Source organism: Sander vitreus, chromosome 6, assembly GCF_031162955.1.
Source record: "Sander vitreus isolate 19-12246 chromosome 6, sanVit1, whole genome shotgun sequence".
NCBI classification, from domain to species: domain Eukaryota; kingdom Metazoa; phylum Chordata; class Actinopteri; order Perciformes; family Percidae; genus Sander; species Sander vitreus.
The window spans coordinates 16,225,277-16,238,149 of record NC_135860.1 but is presented as its reverse complement, the minus strand read 5'-3'; the positions used below and the strand labels follow the sequence as shown (position 1 = coordinate 16,238,149).

Genomic DNA, 12,873 nt, shown 5'->3' with positions numbered 1-12,873 from the left:
TTTGCATGAGCAGTGATTGACACTGGCCCCCCCGGCCCTGATTGGTGCATCGGAACAGGGAGCTGTGGATTTTTGCAAATCGCACTACAGGCTGTATGTGGTGCCAGAGGAGCCGGATTTTTTTTATTTTTATTACCTGCTTCATGTAGTTCTACTGGAACATAGGGTCAGTTTCAGCAAATATGACAGAAAGTTAGTTTTATAAGTCTTACCTACTGCACCTTTAACTGAAGATAATGGGCCTTATGGGTTCTACAGCAAAAATAAATAGTGACTCACTCATGGAGGGCTGGCTCCCATTGTCCTGCTCCAGCTCATCTTCCTCTATGCAGTCGTAGGGCCACTGGGCGAAGGAGGGAACACTGGGCACTAGGTATGAATGCGTGTGCGGGTGAGAGGGTGAGGAGTAAAGATGAAGGTTAAGCGAGCCCAGCAGGGAGGAGGACGACTGGCTGCTGGAAGAAGAGGTGCTGCTGTTGGAGATGGTGGAGTGAGGTCTCTTGAACGAAGTAGCGTTTTCAAACGAAGGCACGGCGATAGATGCCCTGCTCCTAGACTCTGTCGGAAAAGACAAACTAAGTGAGCTGCGAGATCATGGGAAGAATGAGAAATGACAAGAATGTACAATAATGACGATAAGCATCTCTGGTGAGCCATGATAGAGGAGTAATGTAAAACAGTTTACTGCTGCTCTGATGACTTCAAATCAGTATGGCTCAGATTACATCTGGTGTGTTAACTTGACAAAACTCTCATAATACTACTTGCATTAAAACACCTGTAAGCAAGAGGTTTGAAGCGTTTGTGTTTTCAGCAAAGAATGTAAGAATAATTGTGTTTCTGCATAATTACAAGGTGAAATATGAAATTGCAACAAACTGTAGAGAGGAGGAGAAAGAGGGAGAGAATACATAAAGTGTACAAGAACAGCTCACCTGACCCCTTCATGATATAGTCAATAGCTCTGTCACTGATAGCTGCATCACTTGGCTTGATGTCCATGAAAGGCTTGCTTCCAATCCCCATGGACACCATCTCCTGCATGCGCAACTCTGGAATCCAGAAATATTTTTTTTTGATGACACAACCTTTGTTTTACATGGGATAAAGGGTCTGAATGTCTCATTGATATGCAGATCAAAATGACAATTATAAACACCTCTGTTTCTGAGCGCCTGCCTCCACAGAATCTTCCCTATGATGGCGGTCCACACAGCCTTGACGTCTGCAGAGCTCGCTTGGAGTATAAACGTGTCCTGTGACTTCCTCCGACGGAACCAAATCTCAAAGCGTAGGCCGCTGTCGCCAACATTTTCAGTCATACCTATCTCTGCTGTCTAAACAGAAAAGAATAGAACACTTACAACATTACAGTTATTGTCATTATACAATCAGAAGAAACTGCCACAAAAATAATCCTCAAACAATAAACTCTTACTTTGAAGGACTGTTTATATATGTAAAAGTCATATCCTCCTTCTATCTTCTTGGTCTTGCTGAAGAGGATGAGGTCTTCAAACAAGAAGACGTGGCGGAGGTATTTCCTCCGTCCACACCAGACTATGAACTCATCCTGGCAGCGGAGTTGACCCTGCTCTTTTAGGTTCACCTGGAGAGGAAACGCGGCCGTTCACATGCGTCAGAGAGAACAATACCATTACTGGTGGGACTCTGACCTCACTCTGCTGTATACATAACAAGATGACCTCCAGTTCAAAAATAGTATTAATGTCTTGCCAGAATGTCTTATAATAATCTTAAGTAGTACTTGGCTTTTATGCTGACATCAAAATATTCATTATAGCATCACATGGCTCTGTGCCCGTGCATTACTACTTACATCACAGCCCCGAATGGCATCCATAGCCAGCAGGTCGTTGCCATGGCGAAGCTGAAACTTGACCATCTCCTCTGCAGTGCGGAGGTCGCTTAGCTCCTGCTCCTGGGACTGACTGCACTCCTTAATCAGGTCTTTCAGCAACAGTGCATATTTACTCATTCTCTGGATGGGCTTCAGCAAGTAGGACGCCAAGTCCATCTTGTCTCCGAGCTCCATCTGCTTATTCTGGAGAGAGACACAGTGAGGGTTATTATCGCATTATTTTTGCTTTTTCTTGTCTTTTGAATATGGGGCTACTTTGTGCAAATGTCAAAGATGTGGTGAGTTGCGCAACTTTTCAGTGCTCTCTGGTGGACAAACTATGTAATGGTGACACTGTTTCTAAATGAACTCAAACATCCAAATCCCAGAACAGCAACACGGGTTATGATCACTTTTATCATCTCCATGACAACTGAGCAGCTCCATCTGCTGAGGAAGGTCACGAGATGTAGCAAGTAAGTTGGACCTTGTGTTGAGAATGTTTTTGTCCAACAACATTTTGGGGCATTTCTGTACGTTTTTTGCAGTAATATAATCCAATACCAATATATCTGTGATTAGCTAAAATTGTCCATCAATATTGGGCATGTCGAGGTATTGCTTGGAATCTAATATGTCTATATTTTTTGTAATCCGTTTATTTAGTGTAAAAACAAAACATCATGTATTTGCCCTGTGACCTGCCACTTTGTGAGGAATGTAGTTTCCAGACGCACCTTAAAGAATTCGTTCCCATGGCTGCTGAGCAGAGCGTCAGACTGGGGCTTATTCTTGCTGTACAGGGCATACATTCCAAACTGATCCTCCTGCACACAAGATTAACACGTTACAACACTGACTAAAGTAAGAAGTATGCATTTAAGTATGATTCGCCAAACGTTATGCATGATTCAGCTTCCAATAGACTGTAAATGTAATGTATGGGTTCATTATGCTGCTGACGAGGGACTACATGGATATACAAACAATAACAGAGTGATAGCGAAACCCTGACACTACGCTTAAAACCTCAGAAACTACAAGTCAACACAACATTAAAGTCACTGTTATTGGGAGCCACTAGACCTGAGTGCTGTTGTTAGGCTGTCAGCGTGCCGCATTAGGGCACTCTGTCTGTCTGGACTCACATGTCTGAGGAAACAGCTACTGATGGACAGTGGGGAGTGGGCACATGATTCCAGCTCCTTCAGGAAGTACTGACTGTGGAAGTCCCACAGTTTCTCCACATTGCCGAAAATGATGCCGCGCTTCCCCCGCAGGTCCTGGGGCAAATCCAGCCGCTCCATCTCTGGGAAATAGTGCTCGATGATGTAGCTGAGAGAGCGGACGTACTCCCTCTCTGTGGAGATCATCTCGTCCATGATGTGCTGCACTTTACTGGTCCACAAAAAGACATAAGGTGTAAGAGTATTCATGATTTACAGTGCATTGGTATAATCATTAATATAATATCAAACTTAAGGTAATCAACAACAAAAATAACAAGAATTTTGATGGTCGAGTAAATATTTTGCATCATTTATAAAGTAAAAATACCAAATACTTGCTAAATATATATTTTAGGGTTTCTAAAACCATAACTAAACCATCAAGGAATCTTCACAGGGAAGACAAGATAAATTCTTTTTTTAAAGCTTTTTAAAGCACTTTCCAAAACAAACTTAGTTTTACTCATGAGTTGGTCATGAATTTCATAGTATTTGGTGTTTCTTGTATTTTGTCCATGCTCTATACATATATACACTTTTTTTTAAAACAACAAGTGTAAAGTAATATCCCAGTGTATGTACAGTATAGTGTCAGTGATTCACTTCCTCACCTGCTCTGTTTCTTGCCATCTCCGTCACTGTGTCTGCTGTGAGTCCTGGAGGGCGTCGACATGCTGCGGCTGCGTCCTAATGCGGGGCTCGTCATGTCGGGTCTCTGCAGCTTCTTCTCTGCAGACACGTTATTAGCCACCTCCAAACCCTTGATGTACACACCCGTGTAGCCGTGAATGTGGCTGACGTCTGAGTGACCACTGTCCCTCGGGGTCAACTCATAGCTCATGGTCTTCTTCATGATCTTCTTCATTGGCTGCTTGCGGAGGCGGGCGGCACCGGAGTAGACGGGCTCCGAGTGGCAGGAGATGGTCGAGTCGATGGTGCAGTCGCTGTCCGTGTCGTCAAACAAGGATGGACTCTGCCTCAGTTTGCTGTCGCAGTCGGGGGAGAACGTGAAGTGTGAGGAGGAGATTGAACTGGTTGGGCTCTTGGAGAAAGGCCCGGCAGAGTGAGGCTTGTTGTCCTCAAAAGTCAACGGTGGGATTGCCACAGGTAAAAGCACACATGCTTTCGCTCCACGCTGTTCTGTAGTGGCAATCTGGCTTCCTGCAGTCTTTATCGAATCCGTTGTATCCACGGCTGTGAGGTTCGGGGCTGCTGCCATGGCTCGGGCCAAAGTCTCTTCCAACTGCTGTTTGGTCTGCTGACATTTGTGCCACACTGTGTTCCACTGCTGCAGCTGCTGAGGACTCTCCAGGGAGAGCACCATGTCGTTGAGGGTGCTGAAGTTGTCCATGGAGAACTTGGATGCCTCAGTGTAGTAATCCTGCAGTATCTGCACAACAGATGGCGAATGTCCAACACCTGTACTGTCCAGACTCAGTTGACAAAAATAATCCTGACAGTGCTCCATCCACTGGTTCGCCTACAGATTTGAAACAGTGATTAATCTTTATAACATAGTTAGAGACACAGTATGGTTAACCCTGGCGACAAACAAAAATCCCTCTGCAATCTGCATCAGTTGTGAAGGAATCCTGTAGGTACTGTGATATTTATTGTAAAGCTCTCTGGTTGAAAGTATATGTTTAATCCTAAAATGTTCATGTAAAACGTAACAGTATGTTTAACAGGATATCCACATTAGTTTTTAATACTTACTGAGTCATAGAAATCATACAGGTTGGTTAGGATGTCTAGCTGGGCCTTCCTCCTCTCCACACTGCTTAAGATAGAGCCCAGATGTTGTTTAAAGTCAAGCAAGACTGAACCTGGAAGGGACTCCGGAGACTTTTTCACCAACTGCAGGCCATGCCTCTGCTGATGCTGTCAGGATAAAGACAAAATAGATCAATTTAGCTCTGATTGTCTTCTCAAAATTACACATTGGAGGTGTGGAATGTGTGGAATGTGTTTAAAAATGTCACTTTTACCACTGACTCCTCCAGAAACTGGTCCAAGCTCTCTCTCATCTCCTTAACTTTGGGCACAGACAGAGTTTGCAATTCCAAAGGTGTGAGCTGCTTCTCTCCCTCAACACTGAACCAGAGTTTGATCTGTAAAGAGATTGTTTGATTAAGTATCCTATTTTTTGTCAAAAAAGCAGCAGAAGGTGAAAGAGTTGAAGCTCACCTGTTGTGTTTGCTCCTCAAACATGCGCACCTCCAGCAGGCTCTCTAACTGTTTCTGAGACTTGTTGGAAAGGATCACAAGCTTATGGACTTCTTCATCTACTTGGTTGTACAGTGCATTCAACATGTCTACAGCATCTCTAAATGAACAAAGAAAACAATAACAGGTTATGAAAACGTTTATTTTATTATCACCCCAGGTTTTGCTCATATTGACTCATGTTCTTCCTTCAGTACCTGTAGTTTTCATTGTCACCGGCCTCTTCCTTCCTGATGCGAGCGAGGACAGTTCCTCCTTCTAGACGCAGTCTGTTTAGACGGGTGTCATCCAGTACACACTTCATGAGATGCCTCTGCTGTTCCATCACCTCAGACACCTCCTGAAATAAACATGCACAACGGTAAATAAAATCAAATGACTGGATACATTTCCACAGTGGACATAAACACAAAGGAAGTGAAATATCTGCTTCATTTCAAACTCAAAACAAAATCCTGTCATTGACCTCAACCGGCACAAAGATCATGGAAAGTAACCACAAAACAAACTCCTGAACTGTTTACTCCAGTTAAGAGGAAAGAGGCCAGCAGAGCTATTGTGTGTCAGTGGAGACATAAATCAAAAGGCCAGACTGCCTGCAGGGGGTTGGGGTCTGACCTTGGAGGTCTTCAGGTTGCCGCTGTTGCTCAGTGTGCTGATGGACTCCTGAAGGGAGGAGATGGCTGCGCTACAACTGCTGGCAAACGGGTCAATTTTCTGTGAGAGAGATGTAGAGAAAGAAATGGAGGGAGATTATTAGCACTAGCAGTGTCAAAACATTCTTAGACATCTGCAGGCTGTTCTGGAGAAAATAAAAACAAAATTGTCCCCCATCCCTGCCTGCAATGCAAGGGATTGATTCAGGAAAAGCACTATTTCCATATAACAAACAGGCCATGTTTCAACTGGCCCAGAGAAGCCATTTCTTGTAATTATACATAACTTTGGCAAAAACAACAGGAACTAGGAACAGCAAACATCCAACAGTGTAAAGTGAAACAAATATTTTCACCCTCGCCAAGCTGTTAAGTAGGTTTGCAAATATGTTTATAATGCCCAGCCACCTCCTGCACACTCACCTGTCTGAAGCTGATCCAGTGGTTGTGGTCATAGTGGAAGGTGCCCTCCAGGTCTCGTGTGAGCTGGGTTTGGTCGATGTGCTTCAGCAGGGCTTTCAGAGAAGACAGTGTTTCAGTCTGTGGCAAGAAAAACACACGCTCAGTTTGATGAACTCATCATGGCCTACAGTGATGGCATTAGATAGGAATACATTAAAACTCAATCCAGTAACAAATATCAAATCTGAATTCTTGCAAATCTCTTATCAAATCTGATTAGATTTAGCATTCAACAACATGAATACATCACTTTATTTGAAATACCTCTTATTAATCTGATAATTAGAATCTTTATTTACCTGTACATTGGTGTCTCTCTCAGGTTTGGCTGTTGTCTCCTTGTCCACCAGGAAGAGAACAGTGTAAAGTGCATTTGGTGCTAACGCCTGAGAAAAACATGCACACTCAATTATATAGTCACTTAAATAGAAGAAAATAAATGATAATACATGTAGAGTGTAAAACGCGTATTAAAATGACTATGTTGTGGTTTGCCGAATTATCATCCTGACATAAGTCAGAAAACTCGTAATCATAACATGATGATATGTCACAGTCGGCTGCAGTCAGCACGCTCCCAGTGTGCGGTTAAAAACAGACAAGTAAGCACAGGCTTCTCCCAAAGAGCACTAAGGCCAGCCTTTTTTCAGAAAAATGTCTTGGAACGGCAGTCACTACAAATTTAAAGGTGTGCCTCCTTAAAAAAAGAAAACTGTGTCAGAGACTGAGAGGTAGAACAATATGAAATGTGTAAGGAATGCCCTAGTGTAATAACCCAGAGAGAAACGTAACATTACAGCTCAGAAGACAACAGAGTTTTTAGCAGGGCCTAAAAACTCTTTGGGTGTGTGTTGGAGAGTAATTACATATTTTCCACTGCGGGCTCACCTGCAATTCAGACAGAGATGACAACAGAGCTGGAACAGGCTGCTGCCTCCTGCTGTCTATTACAACAGTTAAGCCTTGATCACACCTTTCTTTCCTGAAACGAAAGTATTACAGTTATAGTACTGCCTTTGTCAAACACCTGACTGCATGCAATACCATATTTTGAAAGCAAAGAAATTGGTACTGTCTGATAATGAGGGGAAAAAAGTATAAGATTATTTTATGACATTTATAGATGGTTTTGGAAAGTCCAACAATTCCAATTACACTTGAAAGACAAACAAATATCTAAGACCCTGTGAAACTGACAACTAACACTTTTTTCATTCTCAGGTTTACTGACTATGCCCTATATAAAAAATACTGACTTTTTTATTAATCTACAAGCTTTAAATAACAGCTGCAGTGTCAAGGAACATTGGAAAAATGCTAAACATATTATTATAGTCTGCACTGGACAGCATTACCTTAGGGGTAAGGGACAGCTGTGAAAGTTACTGGAGTTATTCTTAACACAGACAAAACAAACCTAGAGTATGCATGACTCACCGCAGCGTTGAGTAGTAGTAGCCCAGTAAACAGGTGAGGTCATTGACCGTGCAACTCTCACCTGCCCACACCTGATCTCTCGTGCACACCTGCAGCACTGCCCTCCCACTGCGATCTCGGTTTCCTGGAAGAGAGGATGCCAGCAGAGGGTCAACACTTAATACTTGCATGTCAACTATCATTGTCATTGTCAGGAATGTTTAAGCAGCTCAGTATTATCACATTAATGTTATCCTCTATGTGGGATCAGATAGGAATGTTACTTGAAAGTTTCTAAAATATCAGTTAAATTGAAAATGAGGGGTCAAAAAACAATTGCATGATAAAGGAATACCCAGTTTTGCATTCAGCCTTTTACCACAGATCAAACACAGAACTATATTATCATGAACTTATTTGAGGATAATAGCAGTGTACTCTCTGTTAAGGCCTGTTCCTAATTTCCAGCAGTGGAGAAAACCTGTTCTTTTAGAAAGCAAATGTGTTATTTCAGTGTAAAGTAAATGAACTGAAATGCATCCAAAATTAAAACAAGATGAATGAAAGCAGCTAATATCAGAATTAGTTGTCCCCTACCTGGCAGGATCACAGCACCTGATGTGAGCAGCTCTTGATTGACTCCTGACACCAGTTTGGGGAGAGCTGAGTTCCTCTCATAGGAAGAGCCGGATTGTGAAGCAGGCCTGATGGCAGTCCCATTGGCAGCTTTAGGACTGTGTGACTCTTCTCCACTATGCCTGTGCCGCCTGCTCTCACTGCTGATGATGTCATCACACTGTCCTGTAGAAATAATTATAAATAGCGGGCACATATTTTCTAAGTGATACTTACTGAGCTACAACTGTACAAAAATACAGTAAAATCAATAGAACTTAAAAGCTTCCTTTCACCTCAGTGCTTTTCGTAATACCACATGAAACTAATGTTTATTAGTGGTGAGATAGCAGTGCTATAGTATTGAGTTCACACTGACTCATCACTGAGGCCAGGTGTTAAGTCAGCCTGACTCATGCCGTTATTGGACTCTCATTCATGTCTTCTCATTCTCCTCTTTGGCCTTCCATACCTCAAGGCTCTTTTTATAGGAATGCTGCTCCTGACATTCCCAAGTGGTAACACAGTTTATGGACTTGAACCTATTCTTAAGGCAGCGAAACACAGTATCTCTGTATAACCAACTGGATACTTTACTGTGCCTTGGCTAAGTACTGTAAGATTATCAAAATGGATAGCACAGTATGCACAGCATACAGAAGACCTGCAACAATTATTTAATGAATTGATTATTTGATCGACATATAATTCAACAGCAACAAACTTGATAATCTATTAATCATTTCAGTCAATATTACAAGCTACAATGCCAAAATTATCTGGTTTTAGCAACTCTAATGCTATGATTTGCTGATTTTCATACAGAATATATCTGGGTTTTGTACTTAAAGACATAAATAAATATGTCCCTTTGGACTTTTGGGAAATTGTAATTAGCATTTTTCACTATTGTCTAAAAAACAAAAACAAGTAATTTATCAAAATACCTGGAAATATCTGGTAGATCATTTGATTATAAAAAATAATCATTAGTTTCAGCCCTAGTATAAGGACAGAAAAACACAGCTCCAGGTATTTGATTTGTAGTACAAACTGCTACAGCCCCTCTGTTTTGGTGCATGTTTGCTGCTCATTGTTTTCCTGTTTGCAGGGCTTGGACCTGAAGGCAGCTCCAACAGTGGCATGGTACACCCATGGGTCCACTGTGAGTATAGCAACAAGATCTCCTCTCCCCACACACCCCTTAAACTGGCGTGGCTTTATGCGTTGGGTTTTACTTTGTTTTGGCAGGACAAAACCCATGCAGCTCATCCACTTTCTACCCTAAATATATCACAGATTTGACCTACTCATTGATTACTTATCTTATACAACTTATTTGTAATAAATACATTGATTTTACTACCAAGTATACTCTTATTTCTGCCATCCTTGTTACAGACTAAGAACTGGGCTGTGATAAATGTTAACACTTATATTTTATACGAACATTTAAAATACCATAAATTAAAATTAAAAAGTCTACATGCTTGTGGCTATGTTAGGCTATAATTAGACACAGTGATGCTTTGAGCTAAATGCTAACACCAGCATGCTAACATGCGGAGGTTTAGCTGATGTAATGTTAACTGTGTTCACCATCCTAGTTTAATATGTTAGCATGCTTGAATTTTCTATTAAGCACAAACACAAAGTACTGCACACGCTGATGAAAATATTAAAAGTTTTGCAGGTATTTGGTCATAAACCAAAGTACTGGAGAGGTGAAATTTTAACGTGATGGTAGTGGGATTACAAAAGTTATTATGATTCATCCTCTAGGGACCATGCATGTCTGTTCATGGCAATCCATCCAATAGTTGATGAGATATTTCAGTCTGGACCAAAGCGGTGGACTGACCAACTGACTGACATTCCCATCCCATAGAACCACAGTCATAAATTAGGTCCTCTCAAAACAGCAGTGATCCAAGAATTAAATAGGCATGAAAATAAACATAAAACCTTGATAGGCCATTGCTCAACCAACTCTGATGATAGATCTGTGATTATGGATCTGTGTCTGATGGACACCTGTTGTGTGTTGTCTTTTTAAACAGTTTGAGGCCTCTTGCATTGTCCTGCTCTGTTCTGTGACAGTAAACCCTCCCGGCTCAGCCTCTATTGTCTTCAAATAGTCAGTGCATTTCCTGTGCGACTGTGTGGCCAGCCTGTGTTTGCTGCATGTTTCCTAAATTGCTTTGTTTTCAGAGGAAGTGACAAATGTAGAGTAAAGCCTCCTGAGTATTGTCCTGTGTGAAAGTCTGATTTTTGTGTAGTCTGTGGGACACATTTGTAAGCAAAAAAAAAGAGGCTAAATCTGCACTGGTTGCTGAAGCTTTGAGTTAGTTACTGATCACATAAATAACGGATGATGTATTTGGATATCGCAGAGTTTTCTGGCTCATATCATGAGTAAATAAACCCTTCTGGAGTTTTGTTCAGAGTGGTGTGAATCAGTGCAAGTTAGGTCTTGTGTTTCTGGACTGAATGGACTCTCCAAAGACACAGGCATAGTTTGAAAGGCTTTTTTTCCCCGTGGATCCCCAGTGGCTGATTGATTCACAAAGGAAACTTTTGTAAATGAGGCAACCCATCTGGGATCAGTGCAGCCCCCAGCCCCAATAACACTGTAGGGTCATCTCATTGTGGGATGCTGGGGGTCCCTGTGGTTGGTTTACAGGGTTTACAGGATCCTTTGTTGCCTTTGAAATGTCGTTGTGGGAAACCTGCTTTGAAATAGCTGAAATACAATCCCCTCTGAGGTAATCTCAGGAACGCAATAGTGATATGATTTAACTCAGTGTTTCCTCTATGTTGATTTTGTAGTGGCGGCCCACCATAGCAAAATTTCTGCCACCACGGTATCAGAAATAGGGCTGTACAAAAAATGCAGTCGCGGTTGCCTTTTAAATTATCCTGCCGACATTGTTGTTCAGACAGACCTGCCCCCACTACTAAAAACAAATCCTAAAGGAAACACTGTAACTACTGTATGTTTGCTGCATGGTGTGTATTTAACACATTTAAATTAACATATACATACTGTATATAATCACCTTTATTTATAAAATCAGTACCAACAGCCTTACCTATCATCTGGCATTAAACTCAGTTTTCACCTCACATTTCAATTCACGGAAGAATCTGTGTTTTCTAAAAACAGCATGATTCCCTAGGTAGAACTCTGACACATTGCCACTTTCCTGAGCTACCCTGTCTGAACTAACACAAAAAAACTGACAGTGTAAAGAGAACGCAGTGTTGTGAGTAAAGTTCTGTTTCCAGGGCAGGGCCATACCTGTACCCTGAACGTGCCAATATATACAAGGTGGGCTTTGAAAAGCAATCTGTCACCAATGACAGCGTTAATGCTTCAGGGTTATGAGCTGTCTCAATTCAGACTCCAACTGTTGTAACCACTCTTGCTGCAGGGTATGATTATACACCCTGGTGAGAAACCACCATTATCTGTCTATTAAGACAGAAACTTGTATTTCACACCCTTAGGTAATATTATTTGATGAGCAAGAAATGATGGGCCATGAACAGTCATACAACTGTTGGAGAAAACCAAACTTAAGAATACTGAAGAGGTCTAAGGTTTTGTTGACTATATGTTTTATATCAATAAATATATATATAAATAGAAAAGGTGTCAAATGTATAGTTTATTTTTCTAAAAAAGCAAAGCAATTTATGTACTGTAGTTAATAGAAAACATTGCTCAAACAGTTATAGCTAGGATTGAAAAATAGTACATTTATTGGGGACTATTTTCAGCTGTGGATTAATACACATTTTGGTGCTCTGGTGAGTATTTATGGCAGCAGCATGGTGTATATTGGATCAACTCAAAATAAACCACAGTGCCAGTACAACTACCTTGGTGTGCTACTTGATTCACACCTTACATATCGGGAACACATCTCTAAATTAACAAAAAAGTTGAATCAGAAACTCTATGTGTATAACAAGATTAGATCATATCTTTCTTTTTCAGTTTCTGAAACCTACTTACATGCCATTGTGTTTTTAACAATGTCCTACTGTCTCCCAATTTGGTGTCTTACCACTAAGGACATTACTGAACCAATAGCACGACTATACTACCGAGCACTTAAGATCCACAGTAATCTTCCAAAGTGGTCTCATCATTGCAGTGCGCTCACACGCACAAATGCTTTAACTTACCAGAACTACGTAAACAGCCATGCTATTGCATTTTATTTTCAGGTTCAAAATAGCTCTTTACCAGCACTTACAGTTCTTCTTCCGACACACAATATGAGACCACTACGCCTCACTAGATCAGTCTCACAGGCACTCATTCCAGTTCCCCCACACAAAAACAACTACAGTCAGAAATCCTTCCCTTCATCCCTATATTTACACTAAAATTTGGAAT

The 12,873-nt window shown here is 41.4% G+C and overlaps 1 protein-coding gene across 4 annotated transcripts in view; it reads right to left on the bottom strand.

Annotated features, from left to right (window-relative positions):
• plekhg4b (pleckstrin homology domain containing, family G (with RhoGef domain) member 4B) overlaps positions 1-12,873 on the bottom strand; it is a 30,500-nt gene that overhangs the window by 3,928 nt on the left and 13,699 nt on the right. For all 4 annotated transcript variants that reach the window (XM_078253099.1, XM_078253096.1, XM_078253097.1 and 1 more), the window contains exons 4-21: positions 8,448-8,651; positions 7,872-7,995; positions 7,323-7,416; positions 6,734-6,820; positions 6,396-6,512; positions 5,935-6,033; positions 5,514-5,656; positions 5,278-5,416; positions 5,079-5,201; positions 4,807-4,971; positions 3,702-4,570; positions 3,010-3,259; positions 2,599-2,688; positions 1,841-2,065; positions 1,439-1,609; positions 1,160-1,337; positions 936-1,052; positions 280-558 (exon numbers count right to left, since the gene is read on the bottom strand). In XM_078253099.1, coding sequence (XP_078109225.1) covers positions 280-558; positions 936-1,052; positions 1,160-1,337; positions 1,439-1,609; positions 1,841-2,065; positions 2,599-2,688; positions 3,010-3,259; positions 3,702-4,570; positions 4,807-4,971; positions 5,079-5,201; positions 5,278-5,416; positions 5,514-5,656; positions 5,935-6,033; positions 6,396-6,512; positions 6,734-6,820; positions 7,323-7,416; positions 7,872-7,995; positions 8,448-8,651 — 3,474 coding nt within the window. The remainder of the gene's footprint in view (positions 1-279; positions 559-935; positions 1,053-1,159; positions 1,338-1,438; positions 1,610-1,840; positions 2,066-2,598; positions 2,689-3,009; positions 3,260-3,701; positions 4,571-4,806; positions 4,972-5,078; positions 5,202-5,277; positions 5,417-5,513; positions 5,657-5,934; positions 6,034-6,395; positions 6,513-6,733; positions 6,821-7,322; positions 7,417-7,871; positions 7,996-8,447; positions 8,652-12,873) is intronic.